Source organism: Leuresthes tenuis, unplaced genomic scaffold, assembly GCF_036924035.1.
Source record: "Leuresthes tenuis unplaced genomic scaffold, fLeuTen1.0.hap1 SCAF_4, whole genome shotgun sequence".
NCBI classification, from domain to species: Eukaryota; Metazoa; Chordata; class Actinopteri; order Atheriniformes; family Atherinopsidae; genus Leuresthes; species Leuresthes tenuis.
Window position 1 is genome coordinate 17,014,814 of NW_027325358.1, and position 26,463 is coordinate 17,041,276.

The 26,463-nt window shown below is 40.0% G+C and overlaps 1 protein-coding gene across 4 annotated transcripts; it reads left to right on the top strand.

Annotated features, from left to right (window-relative positions):
- The first annotated feature begins 251 nt into the window (after positions 1-251).
- On the top strand, positions 252-25,046 carry prom1b (prominin 1 b). Of its 4 annotated transcripts, XM_072384854.1 has the most exons (28): positions 252-1,063; positions 9,758-9,819; positions 10,135-10,161; positions 10,272-10,477; positions 11,727-11,847; positions 11,942-12,005; positions 12,099-12,188; positions 12,977-13,194; positions 13,336-13,410; positions 13,509-13,572; positions 13,714-13,722; positions 13,855-14,014; positions 14,250-14,402; positions 15,610-15,733; positions 15,870-15,973; positions 16,053-16,137; positions 16,243-16,389; positions 16,729-16,800; positions 17,975-18,067; positions 18,529-18,582; positions 18,690-18,770; positions 19,083-19,151; positions 19,504-19,593; positions 21,058-21,173; positions 21,680-21,745; positions 21,902-21,998; positions 23,289-23,323; positions 23,430-25,046. In XM_072384854.1, exons 1-26 carry the CDS (start codon positions 793-795, stop codon positions 21,969-21,971), a joined length of 2,691 nt encoding a protein of 896 aa, XP_072240955.1. In that variant the 5' UTR covers positions 252-792; the 3' UTR covers positions 21,972-21,998; positions 23,289-23,323; positions 23,430-25,046. The 4 variants fall into 4 exon arrangements, with proteins under 4 accessions (XP_072240955.1, XP_072240956.1, XP_072240958.1 ...); XM_072384855.1 differs by lacking the exon at positions 13,714-13,722; XM_072384856.1 differs by lacking the exon at positions 21,680-21,745 and having other exon boundaries at positions 253-1,063.
- Positions 25,047-26,463: the final 1,417 nt, after the last annotated feature.

The window sequence follows — 26,463 nt, forward strand, 5'->3', positions numbered from 1 at the left end:
CTACGCAGTAACAGAATTACACGAACCGGTCACAAAAGACGTAACGATTAAGAAAATAAACGGATAACAAATAAGGGGTAAGTCAACTGCCTGTAAGCAAGGGCCTTTTGCTTCATCATCCATCCATCCATAATCAGTCCAGACGGATGGACTGGCGACCTGTCCAGGTTCTACCCCGCCTCTCGCCCGATGACGGCTGGGATAGGCTCCAGCCCCTGCGACCCTACAGCTGGTTTAAACGGGAATAGAAAATAGATGGATGTACTCTTCCCGTCTCACGAGTCAACTTGTGGAAGGTTTGATGGACAGGACGCACCTGTTATTACATTAAACTGACCCAGACGGTGGCCGACAGGTGGTTGGGCTGTGCGCTGTTACGCACCACGGACGCTCGAGCTGGCTTTTAGCGAGCACGAACATTCTTGAGCCTCTTCGTGCGCGTGAGATTAGGGTGCTCTTAACCAGCGGACGGTGAGCTTGAGGACACCGAGATAACGAGCACACCCACCCTCAGCTGGTCCTCCGCGAAGATGTCAGTGATGAGTCCGTCCAGAAAACCCACGAGCTAACATTTGCTACGACCTGGATGAACACTGGATGTTTAGTCTGAAAGTTTGGCTTCGGATTGTTGTTTCAGCGCTGTGGGGATAAACCACCGAGAGAGGAAAGGTGTCACCCGCCCTCTCCATCCCCCCTCGCGGGACTGTAGCACGACTGGGGCCAGGACTTTTCCTCTTGTTCTCTTGTGTTTGCGTAAATAGCCGGACTGTTTGTTTTTTTCCCCTCTAAGCGATGTTGTGGACAAGGTGGCTCGTCCTGCTTCTCTGCTGGGGGGGCACGAGCGGCGAGCAGCAGTCGGATGACAGGGATGGAGTCCGGGCTGCGGTCCGGTCGGACCCCCGAAGACAGCGCTCCCCTCCACCGGTGGAGCCGTTGGATTTTGGGTTTGTACCGGCGGCGGTTTATGATACACATGCTTACTATGAGCCAGGGACCATAGGCATCCTTTTTCACATGGTCCATGCGTTTCTCTACGTCATTCAGCCGCACTCATTCCCCAAAGGTGAGATAATGTGGTCGACTACTCCTTCTTATCTCTTTCCATCATCATTACATATTTGTTCTTACGGCCAGACTCCTTTACCATGTACCTGCCTTTATTTAATTTTTCTGTGCATGCGTAATTCATTTTATGCATATGAAGTGATTTGTTTATTTCTGGTGCATATTGATCAATCTGTGACACAAGTCTTGTGTAGTTTAACCTTGTTCTACCTCAATGTAATATGTGACCTCGACCATGCTTCTTTAGGGGCATAATGTAGCCAAAACACAATCCAAACAACAGCATATGGTCATGACAAAAACAGCTGCAGTGCTAATAAGCCTGCCATCTCTAATCAGGTAATTAAACTTGAAGGGTCATCACCAAACCTTGCATAACTCCCATTAAGGAGATACACAGTTAAATCAGCACAAACTCTAATTTGATAGGTGTTTAAGTGGCATACTTATATAGATAAGGAATTGTGTTCTGGATAGGTATAAAGAGCTTTGATTAAAAGGTTGTGTACAGTTCAGATGAGCTCATGGTAGTCTACTTATGGATTACAAGCAATGCAAAATTCTTAAAGGTGCATCATTGTCGTTGTCTTATTACGATGTATGAATGAAAACGTGTTGGAGCTGTATTTAAGTCTGGAGTGGCTTACACAGCAAGAACCTCAACTAAAGTAGTATGATAATATCAATATCGATATATCATATTAGGGCTTTCAACATTCGTGATAGTATAAACTGTGGTCCTCTAGTCTGTAAGTCTACCAGCTGAAGCTACAGCTAAACGGTTTCAAACCTGGAGACAAACACATAAGGCGTCCTGAGTTATCCAAAACCAGCGGCATCATTGTAAAATAATTCAATTGATGAAAAAGACAAACATATATAGTTATAACATGTCAAGTATTTACTTTTGGATTTGTTTGTTTTTTTATGGGGATCCCGTGGCTATTTTCATACCCACAGGTCTTAAAAATATCCTCTCTCTGAGCTGCTCACACCTCATGCCCAGATAGAGTTTAGGTGCCACGTTTAGGCTTTGGTTTTGCTATATGGGAACACAAATCTTCTAAACCACTGGCCGAGCTGACTTTTTAGTATAACTGAGTCCCAAAGGCCCGTTGTAGGTCATATGTTAAAGAGCAAAGTCCAAAGGACCAGTCGCAGCTTCAAAGAGACGGCTGCGGCAGAAATTATTTGCACAATGTCAGTTTGTTTTTCCGATCTGAATGTCAGATCTGTGTCATATCTTTACCCTCTGACGTGAGGGGGAGAAAAAAAGAGAAATCATTATCCTCAAATTTGGTTAATCGGGGCAAAAGCGCACAAGTGTTGAGGGATGGCATGCAGCGATGGCATGTGCTTGTGAGCCCATAAGCCAAGTATATGAGTAGATTAATGGGATCAATACCTGTCATGGGTCATAAGTGATCTTCTGCAGGCCCATGCTGCAGCATTGAGGTGGATGACAGGTGACTGGTTTCATCACCAGGTCGACATTTTCATGGCGACTGCTGCTTTCTTTGAGTCCAGTCGCCCTGTTTATATACAGAGAGTTACGATGCCCTAAAAGCGTTTTGTTTTTGCGTGCTGTGTGTTGAACTATGAGTGGTCACGTTGGAGGATGACACAGAGCAATAGGATTGAAGGTTTTAAGTTGCTGCCATTTTAGTGTCCAGTGTTAGGGACGCTGCTGGGTAATCAATTAGCAAATCAGTGATTAGAAGAGGCTTTCTCTGTCACCTGCATCACTGCATAATACCTTAATCCACTGGACCATATGCTGCTACTGCCATGGGACTTTCCAGGGTGATTCACTGTCACCCACACGCACAGGTGTAGACCACCTGGATGCCAACTCAATACGTCAATACGTCATATGCATGCAAAGCCATGGATGTCGCACACACGCATCAAACTCACATGCCCCGTTGTCACTCATTTAACACTTCTTAAAGAACGTTCCAGGTCGGTCTTGTTACTACCTGAGGTCCTCTGAGCCATTAACAACTAAACAAGCTCATATGTTGGTGATAGCGCCAGAGTCAAGACAAAGCTTTTAAAAGCTGTTGGTTTGCATGTACCAATTACTTTAGAAATGAAGCACATGCACATTCATTTATTCCTGTGTGGGTCCCGATGATGTCATGTTTCTCCAAAGGCCCAGAAGAGTTTAATCCATTTTTACAAAAAATTATTTTAATGTACGCCAGTAACTCCGGGGGTGTATTCTAATGGAAAAAAATCTCGAACCACTTCCAGGATATTTGCAGTCTTATTAAATTTTTTCCAAAATGTTGCATAAGTGCACTAATTTCTTGGATGCTGTGATCTGTTTGCATGTCGTTGCCATTAGAAAAAAATGGATCCAAAGACCCTCATAGATAGAGATAGAAAAAGGAGAAGAGGAACAAAAAAGAATCATGTTGTGTTAGTTTTGTATGGAGTTCTCTACAGTAATATTACATTTGAGCAATACAGATTTATAGATACACTGTTCGCAACTGAAGTTAACGCCGTACGGATTGAAATGAAAAAATATGTGGACACTGGACAAATTGCTAACTACATCAAACCAGAGCAGGACGATGCACATGTCCTCCATGTCCAAAATAAGCCTTTAGACTCATCTGCCATTAAAAAAGATCTCCAGCTAAGCATAGACTACCAGCCAAAGTTATACGTGATATTTCTGTGTTGGATATATCCACTCTTAGCTCTGGTGAGGTAATGTGGTGTTGTTGTTAATTACAAACTTCACTGAAAGGTCAAAGAAAGAATTGAAGCAGGATTATTTTCAGGATCCATTGTCGTACGTAACGTTTAGGGGAATCTATTTGCAGAAATGTCTCACAATACGAATACCCGTGTTTCATTTTTACAGAATCGTCCAAAAACAAGAGGTGTGTTTTCATTACAGTAAAGCAAAACATTCATGTCCACAGATGTGAATGTATGCCGCATCTCTACGTTTCTATGGCTGCCCTGAAAAGACCAACCAAACACTGGGTCAGCAAAAGGGACAAAATCAAAACCGCTGTGAATTCAGTGAATGCTAAATCTGTGGCAAAGCTAGCCGCTGATCTGGCCAATCTTAACACAGCACTGGTATCTGGAAGGCTGGCATTAGGAAATGAGAAAGTTAATATTCACTCAGCCTGAGGGATAACTCTTCCATCTTCATCTGTTATTGCCCCAGTTCATCTAAAACACACCGAGGCTTCCATCTTACTGTTTTAACTTCTCAAACTGGATCTCCTCAAAGTTGAAGTAAGTGCAGGGTTTTAAGACCTTTATGGTAAACCCATTGAAATGGCTTAGAGCAGAAGCTGTTTCATTAATGTCATGTTTTCCCAGGCAAAAATGAAATGTATTTTCTGCTACTTTGTGTTGAACATTGATAACATGCAGTGGCATTCTAACTCTGCCAAGTTCTACATACGCTACATTTTCATACCCTGTCTTCTAGATTCTCGTTCATACTTTAACACCTGTGTTTCTAAAGTAGTAGAAGTTACAAACCCTGCATGTCGGCTTGCTCTGAGTCGTTTTAACCATGAAAGCTATTCTAGGTGCATACCCAATTTTAGCCGCAGCAGTTGTGACCACAGAAAAGCAAATGCTTTTTTTTTTGTGGATTACCATCCCCAGCATGCCAGATGACCCTGTAGCTGATCCAGTAGGTTGACACACTCATTACTCTAATGACCAGCCAGATGTACAGGTATACAAGATGCTGAGGGCTGGACAAAGATGTCAGGATCTGATCACAGTAGAGTTGAGTCTTCACAGAATAGCAGTTGAAAAGTATGTGTACCTGTGAAACTCTGATACGGGAAGCAGATGACAGAAGCTGTGTGCCCTCGAATAACACCAGAATGTGTTTTAATGACCGGACTTGCCCACTGTCTCCATATTTTTCCACTATTTCTCCACATTTCAAGCAGCTGAAAAAGCAATAATTTCTTTAACAAACGATGACACCGTCTGAACTGGAAGAGATTGCAGAATATCATTAGAACACTTTTAGAGCAATATAAATAAATTTGCATATTTCTTATCCACGCTTCATGCTTGAGAATAGCACTATGACACTGAGCTCACCTGATGTTGCTGGACTTTGTACCTGCAGTGCGTGATAAGCTGCTCATAATTATGAAATATCAACTGAGTTCCCTTTTAAAGCTTAAAACATGTTAGGCACAGTGGCACCATAGATGACATTTACACACTTGTGTTTTGTATTATTAGTCTTAGATATTAATTGTATTTATGTAATTATAATTTATAATAATAACTGTGTATGTAATTGCAATTATATTAGTTAACTGTAATCACTTAAGTAGATATTTGAAAAAGATAATTACCTGAGGAAAAATGTTGCCATTCTCCATCTCAGGTTACATTAAACTGTACAAAAAGGCTACAGAGCGTTAAGTTTGAACATTGAGGCATCCACACTCAGTTTGCAGGTCAGTTCACTGTTTGCAAGAGTTTCTCCTCCACTGAACTCATTGTTAAGAAGAATCAAAACACTGATACAGAGTTTTGTGGGCTACAGGTACACTAGAAATTCTGCAAATGTCTTTGAATGCTGCTGCACCTTTGTTGTCTGTGGTATGGCCGCCCGTGCCGGGGTTTCAGTTTAGGTTAGGCCCCTGCTGTTTCAGGGGTGGCACCTTCAGGACAGAGCTACATTATGGTTTTTGGTTGAGCCAAAAACAAAGGCGAATGGTTATTGATGTGGCGGTTGTGTCAGAGCAGTTAGTTTTGCAAGGATTTAGTCAAAAGTTATTATTTTGTGAGTATAAGTTTGTTTGTTTTTTTTAGGTTTCAGTCAGAGACTGAAAAATGTGAAAGTTGCTGTTGAGAAAGATATCACAGAATGTTGGGAGACAGCTTCTCTTTAATAAGTCTTTGTAAAGGTTGCTTTTGCTGTGAAGAGGCATTTTGGATGGTTTCCCTCAGTGAGGAGGCAGTGTCTTATCCCTTTGATGCACACACAGGGTGGATTAGAGGATTAGCATCCACAGGGCTAATGCTAACTCTGGGCAGCTACCATTGCTACAGATGGCATAGTCACACACACACACACACACACACCCACACTCAAGTGTACACACACAAAGTGGGTCATATCCTCTTGTCTGTCTGTTTGCCTTAATTATTGTGGTCAGTTGTGGACATGTAGTTTATCAGCTAGTCAGTGATTTAAAACACACTGAAAAAACTTGCGTATTCACATTTTTTATGCTAACTTTTTTTTTTTTCCCAAGTAAAGAGTAATTATAGTATTTCTACTTAAGATGGAAGCTTGAGCTTTGTCTCGTAGTCAATAAACTGATTAGTTATGCAACTTAAATAAAGAGAGACAGTTCTGATAATTGCTTAACTGTTATTCGTCAATTTGGGTCGTGGAGAATTGTTTTTTTACGCCAGCTATTTTACAGATTTCAAGCAATCAAGCTATATTGAAATCTTCAACTTATAGCGTCGCGGAACACGTAGTACAACATACGGCACCGTAAGCAATATTTAAAGTAGTTTTAGTTCAGCATAGCTGTCTTTAGGCACATCTGATGTCACACACAATATTCGATAAGTGTTGTAGTAAATAAGTAACCCCAGAAACTTTGATCTGTTGAGCCAAAACCTCAAATTGTCAGCTCAGTATACCACTACAATACGTATATTTTAACTTGCAAGCAGCCAAAATCCAAAATTGGGGTTCATGATCTGGGAGTTTCATGATAAATCGGAGGGGTCCAAAAAGAAAAAAAAAAACGGTTGGGACTCTTTAAAACTTTTCTTTGCTCTACTATTAGCTTCTACGCGACCACCAGTCACCCCATCCTCCCAAACATTCTTAAATACTTTTCCTTACATAACCTGTTCTGTTTTTGCTCAAATGATTCTATCAGCTGCACAGTTAAACACTGACCAACGTGCTGCTTGCACTCTGGTCATTACAGTAAGACTCAGAACGGTCTTTATTGTCATTGTAAGTCCATACAACGAAAACAAAGTTGCCATTCTATGGCACAAACATAAATACAGAGTATCTTGACCAAACAGAACAGAGGATATGAGCATAAATGTATGTTCTTAGTGTGTTTCCTTGCTTATTTTGCAAATTGCTAGAAGGAAAAAAACTGTTCCTGAACCTGTAAATGTTTGTTTAACCCTCACACTTATTATTTATTTTTCATTGAACACGCATTTTAATAAGTGACTAACTTAAAATGTAACAGAATGGCTATAAAACAAGTAAAAAGAAAAAACTTGTGTTAAAAGATAATTCCTAACAGTTAGCTTACATTTATGAAATTCTGTCAGTTGTTTTCATTTTAGTTGCAACACAAAAGAATATTGAGTAGAAATTGACTACTACGGTCCCAGATTCTACTTTTAAACTTTATTTATATATTGACGGTTCCATGCATTTAGATGTTTCCTCTAAACCAGCTTGTTTTTGGAATATGAGGTGGGCTGGTGTTTCTGTACTTTACACAGAAGGTTTTCCATATCAAAAGCGGCAGAGATAGCCATCGGATTGCATGAGGCCTTGTCCACACCTACCATTAATCTCTCAGAGCAGGTCATCAGAGTGGAGGATTGTGTTAGCCTATATTTACACATTACAGTAAGAAGGTTTTAGGTTCTAATTTATGCATCACAACAGTATCTGTTTGCAGTGTTTGACAGCTCGTATCTTCACGGTGGCTTATGTGAACCTATGTGCCGATTCACTCTTACAGTTTCACTTTGCTTCCCTTATTTTAACCAAACAAAGCGCATATAGGTCAGAATGAGATTTTCGATAAAAGAGCTGAAACTCATCAAAGATAGAAAGGTCACATCTTCTGTGCATAAAGATATGTATATGTAAATTTAAAGGACAAAAGCCCCGCTGCGGTGGACACGAGTTCATTGTGGTCCGTTCATCCTTTCAGGTCTAATTCTGATGGTTGTTTATCCCCTCTTTTCTCTTCCTCTGCAGTGGTTACCTCTTATACTGGGTCACTGAACTAAGCTGTCTAAGCTTAACTGCCCTCAGTGGCTAATGCTAACTAAGTAGCTGAGCAACAACAGGTGGCATTGACACAACTCAGATGTGCTCATATGCTTTATCTGCATACTAAGCTGTAGAGATAGATGACTTCACCCTCTCATAGTGTGGCAGTTCTCCATGCCAGTCAATCTTTTAAAGATTTCTAAACAGAAAAGAAAATCAGGGAAAAGCAAAGTGGTCAGCTCCCACCATGAGACGAGGATGATAATGAGAGGATTAACCATATGGTTGTGAAAGGCACCCCGATTCACTGTTCCTTTTTCCTTTTACTCCACAGAGAAGCTTATTACAACAAAGTCAAGTCAAAGCCTATTTCTATAGCTCATCTAAAGACAGCCTCGGTTAACCAAAGTACTGTATAGATTATATGAATTTAAGCAATAGATATGAAACAACAATTAGCTATTTTAAGATTCTTTTTTACCTTACGTGAGTTGATCTTTGGTGTCACTTGAAATGATCAGTTATTTGAGAAGTTAATTCAATTATTTTTCAGTATTTTTAAGTATCAATGCTACACATACTCAGATTTCAACTGTTTTCAGCATGCGTGTGCATGCATCCACAATATGGGAACTCGTAGATGTCTCATTAATGCGTATCATGGAGGTGAAAACTTGGCTTAAACGGGCGTAAGTTTGGGTGTAGGTTGACATTAGGGTGAAGGTTTATGTCAGGCAAAGAGTGGTTGAGGTTAGGGAGAGTGCCCGGAGAATTACTGTAAGTCAACGCAATGTCCTCTGAAGTGATTGAAACATGGTCGTGTGTGTGTGTGTGGGACAGCTGTGTCAGCATTCACATGCTAAACTGTCCTCCATCTGCTCGTTGTGTTCAGTTGCACCCACTAGATAGTTGTGAGAAAACTTTTCGATGAGACAGTATTACATTTTTCGAGGAAAGTTTGATTTTTTTTCTGTTTTCTGTGCTCACGCTCACACCTCTACCGTTTATTCATTCGTTTTCATGTTGGAGATCTAACAAGCTAATAATGCTGGAGAAAAAAAGTCCAAACTGTCTGTCCGACATCAAGCAAAAAGAGCTAAATGGTCACATCAGGTGTATTTGTGAATGTATAGAAACGTTTTGATTTTCATTTTGAAACTGAAGCAGCTTATAAGTGGCGTGGTGTGTTCTTGCAATCGGTGTAAATGCCGACAAAGACACATACATGTCATTTTAAGACTGTTAGCAAGTACAAATGGAAGCGTACATGTAAATGAATCGGTGTTTACCTGCTGAGTAACAGTCTGGGTGAGTCACCGTGCAGGTAGGCTTAATGTTGGTTGACCTATATTCCATAAACATGCTGACAGCTGGACTGAAGTCCTCATTGGCAAACTACACAGTTAAAACAGCTCCTGCGAAACCCACAGGTGTTGAATGTATGAGGAAATGCCATCACAATACTGTCCTCGGATATTAAAAAAATGATTCCATGTAATCTGTGGAGTTTGCTTGTGAACAGATAAATGGATGTTTCTCACTCCAGCGTTGCTCATCATCCCTTTCATCCAGCTGAACTGCCTGCAAACCACCGCTTATTATTATTTCGCAGGAGAGGACCTTCAGAAATAAACATCTGTGTATCAAAGCACTTATCTGCATTGATTTATATACTTTTTCCAGATCTCATCGTGAAAGTCATTCAGCAAAATATGGGAGGAATTAAAGTAGAAGAGTGGCAAAAGGTATGTTTCATTGAAGTTCCACTATTCTAATGAATTACCATGTAGTACCATGAGCATTTGATTGAAAGATTTTTTTCATGTAAACGTCTTGATAATTCATCATGTAAGTGTGCCAGAGGTTACATTTACCGGTACAAGAATTTCAAAGCCTTACTGTCTCATTTAGATCTTTGTTTGAATGAGTAATGAGTATTTGTACCTAATCTTTTGTCTTCAAGTTTATAAAAACATTAAACGCATACACTAACCCTATTTTGTTTGACTTTGTCTTTCCCATGTGACGGCTTTGTGTTTGCTCCTGATTTGGTGTTTCAGCCAGAAAACGTCGTCCTGTTGCTGCAGGTAAACCCCTCATACTTTGCATCTCACTGATGCTGAATACAAAGCTGCCAAAATGACTATGTGAGGTTGAAGAGTGGACTAATCATTGCATGAACGCCTTTCTCGTGCAGTGGATCCACTACGAGGCAGGATTCCTAATATGTACAACCATCGGTATCATATTTGTGGTCATCACCCCGATCATAGCCACGTGTTTCTGCGTGTGTCGATGCTGCGACAACTGCGGAGGGGAGATGCATCAGAGGCAGAGGAAAAACGCAGACTGTCACCGTGGTTTCTTCACCGCCTCGCTCATCGCCACCACCATCTTTATCATGTGAGTCATCCTCTTCGTTTCAGTCTTTGATGTAATTTTTGATTGGCCTTCTATATGAGTTCTAATTGTAATGAATGTTTGGTTCCTACATTATGTGCTCTGAAAAAAGCAAACCCATCAAGATAAATGTCAGCTTGCTATACTTTTAGATACACTGCAAGTATACAACAACTGACGCTGAGCATAGCGAAGTCCTGTTTTCGGAATTTGCACCAACCCTGATATGCTAACCTGAGCCTCAAGGGTTAAAATAATGCTGGTTAGAGTTCAACCCGAGGCTTCTGTTTTGTTTGGTCAGGGATTTTGGTAAGAGTTAAACTGTAGTGTGGTAAATTGCTTTTAATAGGTATGAAATTGAAAATTACCAGTGATGCTTACAAAGACTTTGTTACAACTTTGGTTGTTTGTTGGGCTGCAACTGCAAAAATGGAGACTAAACACAAGTTGAGAAAAATAAGAGTTTTATGTTTTGATAATAAAGTCAATAATCTCTAGGAAGAATAACAACAGTTGAGCGTGGTGCACGAAAGCAGCAAGAACAGTGAAATGCCCTGTGGGTTGACCTAGCGTGCCTCATACCCACACCTTCAAAGGTGCAGGTGATAAAGCCAGTTAGGACAATGAATTAATTGAACCGGCCTGCAGGGCTAGAGGGCATGCAGACAGGTTAATCCTTCGTGAGGAGGAGGCAGCAGGACAGAAATAAGATCCAAACTGTGCAGGACAGTTTAGTGTTACTGATACCAGCTGGCTGACTGGAAGGGTCTGTCTGAATGAGTCCTTTCACATCACAAACATGCCTGATCATGCACACACAAATGCACTCATAAATCACTGCCTAGCAGGATGCAGAAATATTTTCTGATCAGGTTCTATCACGATTCTTTCTCATGGCACGGTTCCCCTTCTCATTTTCTGTTTTTTTGTTGGTTTTCATCTTGAGTTTGAGTCTTGTTTGGTGCTTATGTTGTAATAGACGTCAGGAATTTGAAAGATAGAATGGAGACAGAATGTTTCTTGCCTCAGTGTTTCATAGATTTCGGCCAACCTAAAAGCAAAGCTCAGACCTTTTTCAGTAATTGTACATAGGATTATCCTGGTTATTAAACACATGCGAGTCCTTACTGAATGACAGTTGAAGCCCCACACAGTAGAAACCCACTCAACTTAACCATGCTGCCCTTTGCTGGTGAACTCCGGTCACTACATCTCTTGTCTCTGCTAACGGTAACTCTTATGTGTGTTTCAGTCTGGGAGTATTAGTTGCCTATGCTGCCAATCATAATATCAGCTCTCAGATCAAAAGCACTCGGCGACTCATTAATACCAACATGAGAGACCTGAAGACATTTGCTAACAACACCCCTGCGGTATGTTTTCACACATTCACATGCACAGTTCCATTTTAAACATACATACAAAGATAGTGTCTAATGTTGGTGTCTAATGTGTGTCCTGTTGCAGCAAATTGAATACCTGACAGCCCAGTACACCACAGCAAAGAACAAAGTCCTGTCAGACCTCGACAGTAAGCTTGAACCCAGTCTGTTTACATACAGTTTTTGTGTACTTTCTCTGTTTGCTCTTTTGAAACTATCTGATTGGCTGTGTTGCCTTACAGACATTGGACCTTTGCTGGGCGGTAGGATCCACAGTCATCTAGAGAAAGAGGTGGTCCCTGCCCTGGACACTGCCTTGCGTGTGGCAGGAGGTAACACGTTCTCCACTTTAGTTTTTAGCATGGTCTCCTCCCGAGGCTACATAACTGAGACCTTTCAGGTCCATAAAAAAAGTTAAAATGACTTATAATCTGTCAACACATCCAAAAATTCAATAATAATTCATTTTAAAGGTTATTGTTTATCATGTGTTCCACACAAACACACACACTGAGAATCTCAGAGGATCAGAAGACGGGTCAAATAAAATAAAATTGTTCTGTATTTTAAGAACAACATCACACACACATAATTAAAAGTTTTTTTTTTTAAAAACACTGAGTTTGCTGCACAGATACGAATGAGTGGGACACAGTTGACAAGCTGTTAATAATCCTCCTTTACCTGCTGCCTTTTGCAAGTTTCTGACCAGAAAATCGTAATTTTTTTTTTTAAGGTAAAAGGCTTTTTACTTTTTTTTTATGATTTTCTTTCATTTCTTTTTTTTTTCTAAAGCAAAAATTGAGAGTGCAATCAAAGGTAAACAGAGCTGATCTGGAGTCAGTATTGTGCTTGTGACTTGTGTTTGTGAAAGTGTTAGAAACTGTTGGAAGTGTTAGAAACCGATGTTTATCCTGAACCAGCGTGTCACCTTTGAAACAGACTTTTTTTGTGGTATTCCTCTATTGGTTGTAGAGTTTGTCAGTGTAATCGTTGTCTTCTTCTTTTTTTGGTTGCGTAGAAACGTGTAAATAATCTGACAATATAAAACAACTCTCAGAAGATAACTTTCGATGTAAAAACTTTTGATTCAGTTTCATCTTTCCTCTATTGCCTTTAGCCATGCGGGAGACCAAAGAGGCCCTGGAGAACATCAGTACTTCACTAGATATTCTTCAGGAGGGGGTGGGGAAACTTCAGGCCAGTCTGTCAGGGGAGCGTGCCTCTCTGTCCAACACCCTATCCGACCCCGCCTGCACCAACGGAGCTGTTTCGCAGACTTGTAACGCCATCCGTTCCTCATTGCCCCAGCTTGGAATCAATGCTGACTTCTCCAAGGTATCAAGAAACTATATGAAAGCATCCAAGAGGTTTTAAAATAGGGAATCAACTCATAAAAATGAATGGAGGCAAGGCCTTTAGTTTTGGCCAGTATCTCAAACTGACTCATTTCCACTCTTTTTCTCTCCTTCGTGTCAGCTTCCTGATGTGAATCATGCGTTGCAAAATGTCAATACTGTTCTGAGAATAGATCTCAGCAACATTGTTCAGAAGGTCAGTGTCTGTCTTTATAATTGTTGTGCTGGTCATCATAAAACTTTATGTTTCATCATCCCTATGCTGCTCTTTTCCCTCTTTACTTCACCCTGCAGGGTTATGCATCCTTTAATGACACACCTCGACTGGTTAAAGATCAGACCAAAAACATTGTCTCAGGTACTCAAGTCCACGTGTTGTATTTGATCTGTATTTGGACGAACCAATTCTGCTTTGTAGATGAGATCAGAATGATTATTTACTATTGACACTCTTTCTTCTCTCACTGTCACATGCATACTTGTGTATGATGAAACTCAGCTCTGCCTCGTAAGTCCTATTCGGATCCTTAGATTTAGACCCACAGTTCCCATTTCTAGTGATTAAGTAACCCATTTTGTTTCAGTTTGGGTAAAAAAAAAAGCCTTAATTTTTGTGTCTTTATTTGTTATTTGTGTGCAGGAGTAAAAGGTATGCTGGATAAGATTGGCAATGAGATCACTGCCTTCTCCAAGATGTTTCCAATTGAACCCTCTCTAGTCAATTTCACCATCTTCCTCAATGAAAGACACAAGGCAATTGAGTCCTTTTACCCACAGATTGACCAAATGGATTTCTACAGGTGGGTGCTTGTGTCTGTGTGAATTTAGAAACGCTGTCTGGTTTTAACTCTGCCTTCAAGCATGGCTGTTTTGTTCAGCTATATGTACTTTGATTTCCAATGCGGTCACAAAGCCTGTCAAACAATCCTTTCATTAACCTGGGAAGTTTTGAGACAGGATAAGTTCTCAGAGAACTGCCTTAAGTAATTGTTCATTCGAGTGAGAAATGTTTGTGCGTGTGTGTGTGTACTGCAGGTGGATTGTCTGTGTGGCAGTGCTCTGCATAGTCGTCCTGGTCCTGGCCTTCAACATCCTCGGCCTGCTTTGCGGCAGCTGTGGCTATGACAAGCAAGCTACCCCCACAACCCGCGGCTGCCTTTCAAACACCGGAGGAAACCTGCTGATGGCGTGAGTTGCCTTAACAACACTGCAGCTCAGTAACTGAACACACAGTGGACTTTTCTCAGAGCCGACTCTAAAATCGTTTTGTTTTTTTAAAAGCTGTCAGGCGCACTTGCATCCTGGTGGTGATTAGGGATGCATCGAAGCTGCTTATTAACACTGATGGATGCTGCATGATACTCTTATTGATACTTCTCTATATAACTTTGAGCAAAACATAAAGACATGACATCTAGATATGAGAAAGGTTTAAACACTTTCTCACACAGATTTGGTGAGTTCCTGACATATGCGTATTTTTCTAAAATTTTAGTTTGTGGCATTGAAATTATTGTAACATTAAAAAAACGCCTTTGTGGAGGTTTTTTAGGTTACTCTCAGGCAGCCAACAACTTCTTATGCATTTTTCTGTATTTAGCTTCTGCTCGGTGGCATTAGCCCACACAGTTAATGCTTGTAAAGTAAATCTATTCATCCGATGCAGTTTTGTCACTCAGCAGCTGAGTAGGATGACGTTATATAACATCAATTATAAGAATGACAAAATCTGTCAGTGAGTTGATCAATACTCTGTAGTCAGTACCAGTACCAGTACCAGTAAATAAGATTATTACCAATTTTCAATACTCATCCCTAGTTGTGATGACTTACCTGAATGGATTGGAGCCACTATCATTAGCTACACAGAGGCTTCGATATGTTGTCATCTGCTAATAGAAATGTCTGCTAACTTAAAAGAAGGGCTGTGTAGTGAAATGTGAAATGCAGAGATAAATGCGATTCAGGAAGTTAAAGATATGTTTCAGAAAGCCAAATGTGTGTTTCATTTCAAGGGACTAAGATTTGATTCTGACTGTTGCAATGAAGTGAATTGGCAATTAGTAAATTTAGTAAGTGATTGATATACATTTTAAAGGAAAAAATTGTAACTGATCATGTTTTATTTTAACCAACCTCTGAAGTCTCGAAGTAATATTTGTTTCTCCCATCTCGTTCGCACAAGATCGATAAAGAATTCTGTAACACAGTATAAAGCTGATGCTTCTCTGGCTAATGAAGATCCTTCAGTGCAGCACATCCTTATGTGTGATTAGACTGATGTAAAAATTCAAAACTCATGAAACAGTTTGTTGTTCAAGATCAAGTATGGCAGTACGCTAAAAAGTTACTGACATTTCTGTGTGATGTTGGACAACATCTCTTGCTTTTTCAGTGGAGTGGGCTTCTCATTTATCTTCGCATGGGTGCTGATGGGCATCGTTACCACCCTGTTTGTTGTTGGTGGCAACGTGGAGAAGCTGATGTGCGAACCTCTGGCTAACAGACAGCTATTCAAGGTACTTCCCCGCTCTGCCTCTCAGATCAATCTGTAATCTTAAAGAGATTTATCTGTGAACTATAGTATTTCATGTTGAAATGAACTTTTGCTCAGTGCTAATGAACGTACGTGTGTGTGTGTTTGTATACATGCAGATCATAGACACACCATTCCTGGTTCATCCTGAAAAGAAGAACTTCCTTCCCGGGATGCTGTTTCAGAATCCAAATATTGACTTGACATTGGGCAGCATGTACAGGTACTTTTTTTGAAGGAGCTCATTTATGAAACCAGATTTTGTTAGACTCTGTGTCTGATCTTTTGCTCTTGCCTGACAGGGATTGCCACGATAACAACGGTCTGTACCACGCTCTGCAGCTTGAGACCATGTTCAACATTAACTCCTTCCTCAACAGAACTGTGGTGAGTTTCACTTCGCATTGTAGCTCTCTAACCGATATATCAATGAAGCAACATGGATGACGACTTGGTAACTTGTGAGTTTTTTTTCTGTGTGTTTCATAACAGTACAACAGGGATTTGGCCAAAGTGCTTGAAGGCGTGCAGGTGGACCTGACGGAGATCACACTGCTGGAGCAGGCAGGCAGAGACAACCTCATGAACTTTGCCAACTCTGGAATTGGACAAATCGACTATCCAGGTTATCTTGCTGAGGTAATCTGTTTGGATGTGCAGGAGTGTGCATGTGTCCCTGCTGTATGGCTCCCTCATGTGGAGGCAAACATTTTTTGGGGACTCTTTTTTTCTTTTGGTTAAGATCTAAGCTTCCAAAACTTAATTTACTTTAATTCATGATCTTCAGCTGTTTTTCCTTGTATACAGGTCTTGGTATAAAGATAATAGTAATAAACTAAACAAAGCTAATCAAATGAATATGATCCTTTCTGTGCTTTCCTGCTATTCTCGTTTCACTTATAAACACAAAGGCTTCTATCTTTGTAGCAATGACTTATAAAGAAATATTCTTTCCTTTTTCTTTTTTCTTTTTTAAAGCTTAATAAGGGAGTGACTGTTGTTGATCTGTTGTCCTTCTGTTCTGATCTGGAGGATCAAGCCGACCAGCTGGTGAGTCCCGTTCTAATCGTGCAAACAAATAACAGCAAGACTGCTTTTATTGTTGAAAACCCTAAGCCAAAAGCAAATGATGACAGTGTAATTTTACGTCGGAAATATATTGGCAAATTAGAATGGTTTATGAGAGGAGAAACAATGATAGTCATATCAAGCTGTGAAAATATGAGTGATAGAAAGTATTACGTGAAAATCCTGATATCGATCATTGTTAGTCTGTAAGTAGTTTTGAGCTACTCTACTGAATAACTCTTATAAACTTAAGCATCATAAATAATTTATCTAGATTTGATTATAGCTGAAGTGGATTTTTAATTTCACTGATGAATTTTGTGAAAGTGAGAAAACCTCTGACACGTTGACCTTTCCACGAGCAAAATTTGTTTGCTCTTCCCTTTTCTTTGTGTCTTATTGGTCATTCGTGTTGTTGACATGTACAGTATTGAAGACTGAAGGATTGCTATATAATATTCTAAAATCTTTATGTCCAAAAATGAAGTCAAACGATCTGTGGAGAGCGCTTCGTGCCTACTGATCCGGCGCTATGGCCTAAACAATCTGCCCATTCATCCTGATCGCGCGCACCGTTATGGCACATGAGCTGTATGGGGCCTTTGCCCATTAAAGTAAAAGGGACATAATGCTGAGGGATTAGTCTACAAACTGTCATGTAAAAAGAAATATCCTCCTCTTTTAATTCTAAGGATTTACAAGTCGGGACATAAAATCGTCAGGTCCTAAACAGGTCTTGAAATTAGATTACTACAACCTCAGGTATGCAAATGCTTTGTCCTGCAGCCCTTCCAAACAAACCATTATTGTTATGAACTTTAACATTACTTAGTTTTTCACACATTGTTTCTGCATTCTCAGTTTTTAATTGAATATATAAATACAGACCATAATATGTCATAATTTGTTGCTCATCCGAGGTTGTGTTTAGCTCATTTTAGAACTTGGTTAGGTCCAGAGGATTTTTTTTTTTGTTATGTCCTAATAAGTTAAACCTCGCAAGTGAATTAGGGTTTTTTTTGTTTTTTTTTGACAATATATGTGTTTGTATCAAAGAAAAGCACAATAAATGATAACATTTATATATTTTTTCTTAACTAAACAAAAGACTAATCATCAAATTGTGTTTTGCCCTCAACTTTTTGTTTGTTTACAGCCACGTGGTGCTCTGGAAAACGCACTGAAAGGACATGCCAGCAGCATCAGAGCCATTCACAAAGAGCAGGTGGTGCCCTTGGAGCAAGCAATGGTAATCACTTATCCCACAACACAAAAAAACAAGAAAACTAATGCCAGTTTAAAACCTGTACTACACATACGTGGCAGTAAATACATACAAGTCCTCTCCCACTTTTCCTTCCGCGAACAAAATAAGAAACTCAACTGCCTAAAAGCTGCAGGAAAGCTACATGATGACATGAAGCAGGTCACCTGTTTTTGTTTGTTAAAGACGTAGCTTTTCTAAGTCTCTTTGTTTGCTCTTCCTGCCACCACCGTCCCTTCTTTTTCTTCCTTCTCTTCCATTACATGTTGACAGAAATTTGTCAGAGCGCGGGTAAGCTGCTGTCGAACTTTTCTGTTTGTGTTTGCTGTTTCGTGGTTCATGTGGCAGCAGTGACGTGTTTGAGTGTCTGTGAATGTGTATACAGGCAGACATTTAGGCAGGCGTTTGTAATGTCGTAATGGTTGTGCTTTTGTCTTCTCACACAGAGCACCCTGAGCCAGAGCATCAAGCTCCTACAGAGGACATCTAATGACCTGCCGGTGAGTTAACTCGACGAATAAAAACAAAATGTTGAAGATCACCAAATAGCCGTGTATTAAGCAACTCTACCATGATCATTCCAAATGAATTTTTCTGTCTGCCTCAGGTCAAAGTCACTAATGTCCTGAGCGCCCTTGATGCAGCAGAGTATCTCATCACTCATAATGCCTCTCATGTGGTGAAGCAGGTACGGGATTCAAATTGTTGCATCAGCTTCTTATAACAGTGCACATAGCTTTTAAGGGCAACCGGGACCAGGAGTACAATGACTCTCGTCTATTTTTTTTGTTTTTTAAAGAAAGATGTGGGGATGTTGTGTCCTGTTCTGTTACTTTTCAGATTTGTTGTTCTGGTTAAAAGAAAGATTACATTTAAAAAGATTTATTTAGAGGGATTGTACAGTGGATGACAAAGGGTAAAAAAAAATGCTGACCCTGACGCTTCACCCTAATTGTAGTGCAGTCACATTTCTTAACTTGTTTCTCTTTTTTTTTTTTAGGAGACAAAGGGATTTGTGCAGACCTTGGTGGGATACTTCAGACAGTACACAGAGTGGGTTAAAAACTCAGTGAGTATTCTTTTTGAAAGGATGCGGATCCCTTCTCAGTTGACTGAGTACACAAGGAACTAGTGTTTACGCAGAGGTGGATTTACTGTATAGTCACTCTACCAACCGTAATGGGCTGACTGAGCTTCATTCAGATGAGTTTAACAGGTTGCTTAGTGTGCAGTAAATTACAGCAGCTAGAGTTGTACAGCAGCATTGTCACCACTGGAGATTTCCTGATTTTGAATCATTTATCTGACATGAAGTCTGTGTTTTGGGCCTGGACTATAGATCAGGAGAGCACTCAGCGGGAACTTTCACGTTTAACATTGTACCCTTTACACTGTTGTGCATCTGTGTGTTGCCCCTACAGCTAACTGCAGAGGTGGCTCCATGTAAACCCATCAGCAACATCGTGGACAGCATGGAGATAGTAGCGTGCAGCTTCATCATCGACTCAGTGGTAAGACTTTGATTATTTGTGCATGTGTATGTGTGCGTGTGTGTGTGTGTGTGTAAGACTTGCAGGCAGCCGTCTGAGGTGTACTCATTCATTTCACAGCTGTATGCACAGTGTATTTACCTTCATGTATGTGGATGGTAACTGAAATTATAAATGGCTCTTTGACGGTCCGGAGGAGCTCTGGGACTGGAGTGAGTCAGCCAAGCGTACTAGAACAGGATGTTCTGAATTTGCGCACACCCTCTGAGATGGGATAGAGTCTGTTTTGAGGCAAGGTGGGGGATATATGCACATAGATTGCTCACTGTTTTCACTTGGAACCCGCTGAGTTGTAAAGTTTATGTTCACATATCGGCTTTCTATCTTGCACTTAAATTTGGGAGTAGTTGAGAAGGAAGTTGGGAATATAACCAGGCTTTATAGATTAGTGCTGCACAATTGTAACTATATGTGAAATATATGTGCACGTGAGACCTATAACAACACAGTCAGCATCACTGCAAACGGTTTGCAAATGTTTCCACGAGAATTTATTTTAGACGTAGTGGAACAAATTGAAAAAATAAGTACTGTAAGAATGATATCCTTGTTTTGTTCAGATTGAAAGAAGACTGTAATCTACATTTACATAGTTTTTTTTGTTCAGTCTTTACAACAGATGAAGTCTCCTGAATACAAATTATTATTGAAATCGGAATGAATCAATCAATATTTTGTGTTCGTTCTCATACTTTGATTAAATTAAATCAAATTCTTGTGCCTGCTGGGGATTTTTTTCTTGCCCTGGTGACCCATTTAGCCTGCACAGTTTTAAGGGGGGAAATAATAGTCGTTTTGAGCCTTTAATATGCATGGAAATTTGAGCAAATAAAGCTCATGAATATCTTTTTATTGTTTGCAGTATGTTGCTGACAATTAAAATCAAAGCATACCTGCAGAAAATATTAAAGAAAAGAAGAAATACCCTGATTTGAACAGGGCTGAAAAGTAATTATATGTATATTAACTCTACATCAGACTACATTTTTGTACTTAATAGCAATTCTATTACTATTCTAAACTCACACCTTTGTACATTTTTAAGGGGAAATATTGTTCTTCATAAATGATAATGCCATTTGAATTACACACACTAAACAAACTGTATCTGCAGTTCTTAAAATTACATTGAGTGAGTCAACAATAATAATATGATGTTAAAAAGTATTTGGACAGAGGAACTCTGCAGCATCAGTACCACAGATCATTAATTTTGTTAATCTTACTTAAATGAAGGGTCTGACCTCTTGCACTGCATTTGAGAAGCTGTAATAAGTATTAAATATTTTCTGTGATGGACTGGTGACCCTAAAATGGATTAAGCGGATATAGAAATTGGATGGATGGATATTTTCTAAATAATTGACGTAACAAATTAACATTGCCTTATCAACTAATCGTTTTACCGGTAAAATTGTTTTCCAGAACACATTCTGGTTCGGTCTGGGAAGTTGCTGCATCCTTCTGATCCCCAGCATCATCTTTTCCATCAAACTGGCCAAGTACTACAGACGGATGGACACAGAGGACGTCTTCGAAGAGTGAGTTCAGATGCACATTTTTCACATTCAAGAAGAAATATTCTTAATTTTGCTCCTAAATTGACTGAATCTTTTCTGATGGAGATCAGAACAGAAATAATTAATCCTTTTTTTCCTCTCTTTATGTCATTATTCCTCTTCGCGATTACTGATTCTCCTCACGTTCTATCATCGTGTTATTCCCTCTTCAGCTACTCGTACCCATGGCTTGTTGCACTGTGATCTTTGTCTCCTATTCATGCACCTTTGCCGCCTTCTTCCAAGTGTCCACTGTTTTTGCTACAGAAGACTGTGGATCACTTTACAGCTTTCTCACTTGTTTACATCTGAAATCACCAACATGGTGTCTTATCCCTTTGCATGAACTTTCCCGTCACTGCTCAGCATCGATTTTTTTTCTTTCCTGTTGTGAGCATCGCTCTCTGTGGATCACTTCACCCTTCTGACTTTCAGGGGAGCTCTCCCCTTGTCTTTTTCATCCATCTTCCATCGATCTTATGTTGCAGTATAGCTAACACAAGTAATCATGATGAACAAGTGTGTGATATCCATGGAAACATCGCTGTGGTCAGGTACGAGCCATGCCCACCTAAATCTGCTCGCTTGCATGCTACAGTCATGATTGGTGGAGGGAAATTCTTGTTTGTAGACAGGCCTAAGTTTAATAAGTGACATTTTCCAGAAATTCCTAAAGACTTCCATTTGTGTGTGTGTGTGTGTGTGTGTAGATTTAGCTCTCCTTATTATGACACTCTGACTTGGTTCCCTCGGGCTTCTGCTCCACCGTGTGACTGGTGACCCACAGGATCACTCTCCCCTATAGAGGTATTGATGATCACTCATAACCATCAACTAACCATCATCTCAAACCTCTGACAAACAACTAAACCATGCAAGAACCACCAAGCATCAGTTTGTCCTCATCCTCCTGTTGAGACAAATATTTCATAATCATCCCTTGTTTTCTTACCAGTCGCTCTCCTTTTCATCTTCTTCTTCATTCAACTTTTTTTTTTAACATTGAAAAACTAAGACTGACCAAAACAGCTGCTCATATTCATCTGCTGCTGTCATCCAGCAGGTATCGTACATGCACTGCTCTGTTGATGTCTACCCATAGATTTTGAATGATGTTAAGGTTGATATGGGGGGGTCCAGTCTATCTAATCTTTGGTCCAATGTAGATTTTGGGCTCTGTTCAGGAGCCATCCTATAATAAAACGCATCTTCTTTTCCTCTTTGGCTTTTTTCTTTTACAGATGGTGTGATATTTGTTTTGGCTATTTGTTGGTATTCATATGACTCCAAGCTTTTTCTCTGCCAGTGACCTGTTCCCTGTGCCATCAACTGAAAAAGATGTTATTCACCGTGGCAGGATGTGTTTTCAAAGTGCATCAAGCTTGTCTCAATGTTAATGCAAACTTCAGATGCTGTGACATAAGACAGGTTTTGCCTGACGATTCTTCCATGTGGCTTCACAGTTGAACATTGCACCATCACTTTTTTACATCCAAACAGACTTTCTTTTGCCTTTCTAACAATCCCAAAGGCAAGTTTTTCCCTCAAAGCTTTCCAGAGTTCCTTCAAACTACCATTCATTTGCATAAGACTATGAACTGAAAACAGGTTCCTGAAAACAATTTGCTGCTCTTGTACTGCCTCCTGGGCAGGTGCTTAGATGATAGTCACTTGTGAACAAGCTCATTCACTTTTAACAGGATGATGTCTTACGTAGGTGAAATAAATTATGGTTGCGTTTGCTTTGCTTTTCAAGCTCAGCTTGTGGCGGAAAGTTGAAAATAGTTCAACTTCTCAAGTGGAAGAGCAGAGGCCAGTCAGCATATCTGATCTCGTGACTGATTATCGCTACAATCCCAAAATTCAGACCTGCCCACCGTTGTTAAAGCAGCACATTCATGTGAATGCTGCCATGTGCAGAAAATTTTAAGCAGGAAGTCCAAACTTTTGCATGTCTACTTTATTTCATTAGAGTATTCGATTCATGTTAATGGCTTGAAGTCCAGTCATGAAATGGCTAAATGTCTCACAAGTGTTTTGCAATTTCATTATTCCACAAATCCAGAACTGATTTTGTTTTTGTCTTTTTGTCCACAGCGGACAGGAGAACTGGAACTGATCTGTTCTTTAAGGTAACTGCTTACCTTTCAGCTCCTTACTTCATCTTCCCTAATTAAAAATGAAAGAAGGACAGTTAACAGTAAACAAATAACATCTCATCTCTTCTCTCTTTCCCAGAATCGCTGGACTTTTCAGCTTTTAGATCCTTTTACACTTCCAAGGACAAAGGGGAAGAACAACAGCAATCCAACAGAGTGGTGAGGGTGTCCGACCCACCCATCCCTCCCTCAACCCGTTTGACAAAGACTTGTGATGCCAACCAACTGAAACCTGTAAAGTCTTCTCTCGCTCACAGCAGCATCGTCACAGCAGTCCCACTAAAGTTTCATGTTGTACAAAATCACCTATCAGAACATCGTTCCTGCGTAGCTAGATCCACCTGTAGAGAATGAATTTGTATCCACGTTCTCAGACTCACCATATGTACATTTTTTACACTTTCAAAACTTTTGAAAGTTTTATATATTTTTATTAATCTTTGTTTTATAACTTGTTAGTAGTTTTTTGTAGCAGTAGCTCTTTTTTTCTTTTCTCTCTGTGAATATTTGTAACATAGCTGTCATTGTTTTGGTTCAACAGATGCATTTACCAGGTAGACTTTCAGGGAATAGTTTGACGTTTTGGAAAAAAGGTGCACTTTTTTTTGCTAAACTTTAGGGGGAGAAGAGACCTCTGTCGAGCAGCTTAGCAGAAGGATTAGGCATATCAGTCACTCTAACATTTAACAGTAAACAAAGAGCATCGTCACAAGCTGCAGGACAAATCAGACTTTTCATTTGAACTATGTAAATTAGAGTTTTAGCTTTTTATGTGAGCATCACTGATGTCTGCAGAATATTTCATGTTGTCCAAATAACTGTCCAGACATTTCACCAAATGCCAGACATGTCAACCTGCTAAAGGAAAAGTAAGGGGATGACCAAAGTAAGTGTGGTTCGTGCTCATAAATGTCTTTCCAACAATTGTTAAGCAGATGTTAAGATATTTATACATGGACCAAAGCTGTGGACAAATGTCCCAAAAATTTTGAGTTTTTACTGGAGATGTTTTGTACTGATTAAACTTGAAAGGTAAATCATGTTATTTTGCAAACTTTAGGGAAAATCCAGCTGTCTATCCACTCAGCGAACTAAACAAAGAAGTGAAAACGGGCATTTCCAAAAATGTTTAACTATTCCTAAAACACTGAGCTAGCATATTTGCAGCTCAGGTTGATTCTCTATTTGTATCTTGAGACATGGAAAGTCCAGAGTTTATTTTGATCTTTGCTTCAATCAAAGACTACATTCAGACTGCAGGCATTAAAGCTCGAGATCTGTTTCCGATTTCTGACCACATTCTGAAGTGGCCCAAATCGGAATTGGAAAAAAATCCGATTCCATGTGACTGAGTCTGAAGGTGGCCAAAGTGTTGTAAGCTGTTTTGCACTCACATAGGCAACATAAATTATTTCCTAACAAGGTTTTTAGGACAGCGAACACAAGATTACTGCACAAAGGCATTTCACAACAGACCATTCATAAGGGCCAGATAGCTGTGATGACAGAGGTAAGAGGAACGCATATAAAATTTGCAGTTGAATAAAAAATACAGTCCAACGAGTGTCTGCTTAATTTTATTTCAGTTAACATGAATTTACTGGTTTTAAATTGTACCCACTGATTTTTGACTCTCACAGACTGTAACCAAAATACGCTCTGTGCCAGAGATGATTAAAACTATCCTCTGAATGTGCATTCATTCTCTTTGCATCTATAACAAGATGAATGACAAATAAATTGATGGTGAAGCAAATGCTCAGATGAGTGACAAAATTTGGAACCCGAAGCAAGAAAACTGGTTTTCCCACAAACCCAGTAACCCTGGAAAATCAAGAGAATATCTGTAAAACAGGCAGGGCTCAATGCTTGCACACAGCAGAAGGAGGTCGATAACTCTGCAAGAGATGTAACTGGCAGGGGGGGGGCGAGGTGGCACGAAGCTTTTGCACCCTATCAGAAGAGGACTTCAGTGTATTTATGAGAACATCTGGTCCAAACAGCATACACACACATATATTTACATATACACAGACACACACTGTACATGTTGGCCCTCCTGGTGTCTCCAACAGGAGAACTTTTTCTTCCTCACCAGATTGACTGCTGTAAAAATAAATGCTCCTAAATCGGCTGCAGGCTGTACACTCTTGCATTCTGTTCTGCGCCCTAACTCAGCAGCGCATGTGGAATATTTTAGTCTCTGTAAGGCCAGCGTCTGTTTATATGTTCTGTTTCAGAAGCTAAAATTCACTGTAGAGATCAGTCGGGTCTGGTTTTGAGCTTAACACATCCAGACAAGTATTTCAACTCAAGCTAGTTCTTTGACCTCACTCAACAACTGGGAAGGCTGATAAAATGCAATAATAACTAAAAACTAATCGATAATATCTGGACCCCTTTGGACTCCCAGATGTGAGGTCTCCTGTTGGACCTTTTTTGACTCCAGTCATCTATATGAAAACAAACTAAATGGTTTGCTTTATTACAAAATAAACAAACTATTGTATCTTCATTGTCTACTTGGGGAAAATGTAAAGACTTAACAGCCTGGCCCATTTCAGATATATTTCAATTTCACCAACGCTAAGTCTGACATAATTTAACATTTTTGCAAACTTTGTGACCTTTAGAAAAGATAAGAGCCCAATTTTAGCTTTTGCACTGCACGCTCCACCTAACACTGCAGAAAAAAAAGTTACAAACAATTCAAATTTTGCATCGTTGGAGGAACATGATGAGATTTTTATTTCATAAGGTTGCAGAGCTGCTTTTAACTCCTGGGTGCATAACTCCTGTCTGCAGTGTGGCTTTAGACCCTTGCTGCTCTTCTCTTGATCAATGATCAATGAACCTCCTATGTGGGATTATATAATGTCCTGTGTTATTCACAACATTTGGCCTCCTGTGTGTGCCTCCCTCATAGTCCTTGCTCTCCTGCTGCAAATGTCTCCCCCCTTTTTTCTCTTCCTCTATTCGTTTGTGTACCCCCTCCCCCCTTCCAGCCATCTCGTCCATCACTTTCAGGCATACTGCACGTACCTGTGTGCATGTGTGTGTGTGTGAGTGTGTGTGCATGTGTGTGTGTGAATGCACACGTCTGTGGTGTGAAA

What these genes read in the sequence shown, in the direction of transcription:
- prom1b (XM_072384854.1), top strand. Translation starts at nt 793, where the DNA reads ATGTTGTGGACAAGGTGGCTCGTCCTGCTTCTCTGCTGGGGGGGCACG. An exon ending in GGACATCTAATGACCTGCCG is followed by an intron (nt 18,583 to 18,689) that starts GTGAGTTAACTC and finishes TGTCTGCCTCAG; the next exon opens with GTCAAAGTCACTAATGTCCT. An exon ending in GCTTCATCATCGACTCAGTG is followed by an intron (nt 19,594 to 21,057) that starts GTAAGACTTTGA and finishes ATTGTTTTCCAG; the next exon opens with AACACATTCTGGTTCGGTCT.